The sequence below is a fragment of the Myotis davidii genome, unplaced genomic scaffold (assembly GCF_000327345.1).
Source record: "Myotis davidii unplaced genomic scaffold, ASM32734v1 scaffold3578, whole genome shotgun sequence".
Classification (NCBI taxonomy): Eukaryota; Metazoa; Chordata; class Mammalia; order Chiroptera; family Vespertilionidae; genus Myotis; species Myotis davidii.
Genome location: NW_006289094.1, coordinates 488,274 through 491,121, shown reverse-complemented (window position 1 = coordinate 491,121; position 2,848 = coordinate 488,274). Strand labels below are relative to the sequence as shown.

Below are 2,848 nucleotides of genomic sequence, written 5' to 3'. Positions count from 1 at the left end.
ACTCAGACCCCACGGGCCGGGCATGGCCAGGTCAACTGCCCAGGCCAGCGCCCCCGGCGGCGGCCACACTCCCAACCCCTCCTCAGAGCAAGTGGGAAAGAGCCGTCTGCCTTCAGACAACACTGCCCTTAGCGGCCCCACTCCCCTCGGGGCAGAGAGCACCGGTCCTAAGCGGACCATGAGGCTGCCCCAGTCAGAGGCTGAGGCTGGGCGCCACCCGCAGAGACGTAAGGGGACGCTCTGGTCGAACACGCAGTCACCGTGTTTAGTTTTCTGTCCTCCCCGAGTGCACACAGAGGACAGATCAGAGGTGTGGCCACCTCGCTGGTCCCAGGATTCCCCCGTCCACCCCTCTGCGTGTGGCAGCACCGGTGCCCACCACGCTACCGCCCATGACCCCGCTGCTGTGGCAGAGCCGTTCCCGGGTCGGGTGGACTACGTCAGGCGAGCCCTCCAACCGCGGTTCTCCCTGGCCGACTGCAGAGGCCCAAGGCACTCCTGCTGGGCAGCCGAAGGTGGCCGCCAGGAGCGGATGACAGTGTCCAACAGCCAGCCGGACACCAGACTGCAGCCCTGCACGAGACCTGACTTCTGCCAACAAGCGTGACCCTGGAGGAGGGCGTCATCCCATGCACCAAAAGGTCGCTAGTTCGATTCCCCGGTCAGGGCACATGCCCCAGTTGCGGGCTCGATCCTTGATCCCCGGTAGGGGGAAGGCAGGAAGCAGCCGCCAAATGTTATAATCTCACATCGATATTTCTCTCTCATTCTCTCCCTCCCTTTCTTTTTCGCTAAAAAAAAAAGTCAATAAAAAATCTTAAAAGAAGACAATGAGAGTGAGCACAGGAGGGAGACCCTAGCAGCGAGGACCTGGTTGGGAGCCTGGGCCAGGGCGTGCTCCGTCCATCAGAGACCCGGGGCCTGGAAGGGGCACCGAGCTCTCTGCTCATTCTGCCGGGAGGCGTGGAAGGTGGTCTCCCTGGAAACCACTGTTCCGGCTCCGGCACGTTTCCATCTCCTGCCCTCACCAGAGAAGAGGCCTAGCAAATCGCGTCACCAAACCGAAAGGAAGCGTCACACCGAAGTACGCCGCCGCCCCCGTGGGCATGGAGGACACCCCACAGGGGACTGCCCACCAGGCCCGCTCTGCACCGAGTTTCTCCCCAGCGCCTCGCTCACCCTCAGCGGCCAGTGAGGTCAAGCAACAATGTCCCTGGGGACGTTTTAGAACCCGCTGCCCTCACAGCGAGACCCAGGAAGCCGCTCCACGGGCAGTGCGCTCACCGGATCCATCCTCCAGATCCCCCTCGTCCTCTCCATCGGTGCCGTCGCTGAGCTCACTGCCCGTGTCCTCAGAGCCGCCACTGTCACCATCACTGCTTTCTTCTAGACCAAGACAGGAAAAACACAGGCGGGGCAGAGTCACACCCGAGGCAGAGGAGGGCGGGTGCACAGAGGGGTGCAGCAGGCATGGGGGGGAGGGGGACAGCAGCTGCTGGCAGGGTGGGGAGGTGGGGCTGGTGAGGACAGAAGTAGGAAAAGCAAAATCCCTTTGCTCCATTGACATCTGTATCGCTTTCATTAAAAATAAGACAAAGACGCCGAAACCGGTTTGGCTCAGTGGATGGAGCGTTGGCCTGCGGACTGAAGGGTCCCAGATTCGAAAAAAAAAAATAAGACAAAGACATCTGTACTACTCTCAACAATAAAGGTCATTTTAAAAGATTATAAAACCAAGACAAAAGAATGTACCACTTCTGCAATTTAAAAACAAGAGTCATGTAGACATCACTCAGACAACAGCCAAAGGGAACTCAGCTTGTCTTTCTAATCCTCACCTGAGAACATGTTTATCATTTTAAAGAGAGGAGGAGGGAGAGAGAGAAACAGCCAAGGGAGATGGAACTGCAACCCTGGCGTAGGGACAACGCTCCAGCTGAGCCACGGGCCGCGTGGGCGCTCGGCTCTCTGCACGACGCGGACCCTGCCTCTCCTGCGGTGCCGGCCACGGGCCCGCGCTCGGCCACGGCAGGAGGGGCGGTGGCTCACCAGCATCACTGGCCAGGGTGGCAGCGCTGAGTCCCGGGTGGACATCTGGCCCCAGGCTCTGGTCCGCCAGCTCATCCAGGCTGTCCTCATCCATCGCTGGACATGGGAGTTCGGCCTGCAGGCAGGAGAGGGAAGTCACTCCCAGCTGTGCCAGGCTGCAAAGAAGGGCAGCCACTCTAGCCGTCGCACCCCTGGTGACACACGTCCAGCTGAGAGCATGTGCACAGCAGCCCAGCCACCACGCTGTGGCTACAGGGAAAGACAGATTCTTAGCTCCCGAGCCACATGCGGTCCGATCTCCACCTGCAACAAGCCCGTCGGCCTCAGCTGCGGGTCTGTACTGGGGTGAAAGGCTTGTCGGGAGCTGAGGCAAAGCAGGGCTTCCGACAGGGGCTCCCCCGAAAGGCCAGGTGGCAAGCGGGGCGCTCCCCGGGCAGATCCGCTCCGCCAAGGCTGCCGGCGGCCCCTGCTCCGGACCCCGTTGGGAACCGCGAGCTATAGCTCACCCAGAGCAGCCCCGGGGCAGCCCGGGGCCACGGGGAGCAGAGGTCACGTGAGGCCCTGCCCCTCCACCACCATGGCCACCCCCTCGGGCTCCTGTCTCCAAGTGGGGACACCTGTCGATCTCTGCATGGACAACACGGAGACCTGGACAGCGGCCTCTACGTGCAGCAAGACACACTCTCCCTCCCACACCAGAGCCTCCAACGCTGGTCCACAAATAAGGGTTCCTTCTCATCAGGTGACCCTCAGAGGACCCCTCAGAGGGAGCCACTCAGCGCACTTCCTGCCAAGGCGT

General features: G+C 61.4%; 1 protein-coding gene across 1 annotated transcript in view; it reads right to left on the bottom strand.

Moving 5' to 3' along the window:
• The window catches only part of PHRF1 (PHD and ring finger domains 1), a 53,371-nt gene that overhangs the window by 29,152 nt on the left and 21,371 nt on the right, over positions 1 to 2,848 (bottom strand). The window contains exons 2-3 of the mRNA XM_015562396.1: positions 2,050 to 2,164; positions 1,285 to 1,386 (exon numbers count right to left, since the gene is read on the bottom strand). Coding sequence (XP_015417882.1) covers positions 1,285 to 1,386; positions 2,050 to 2,143 — 196 coding nt within the window. The 5' untranslated portion in view covers positions 2,144 to 2,164. The remainder of the gene's footprint in view (positions 1 to 1,284; positions 1,387 to 2,049; positions 2,165 to 2,848) is intronic.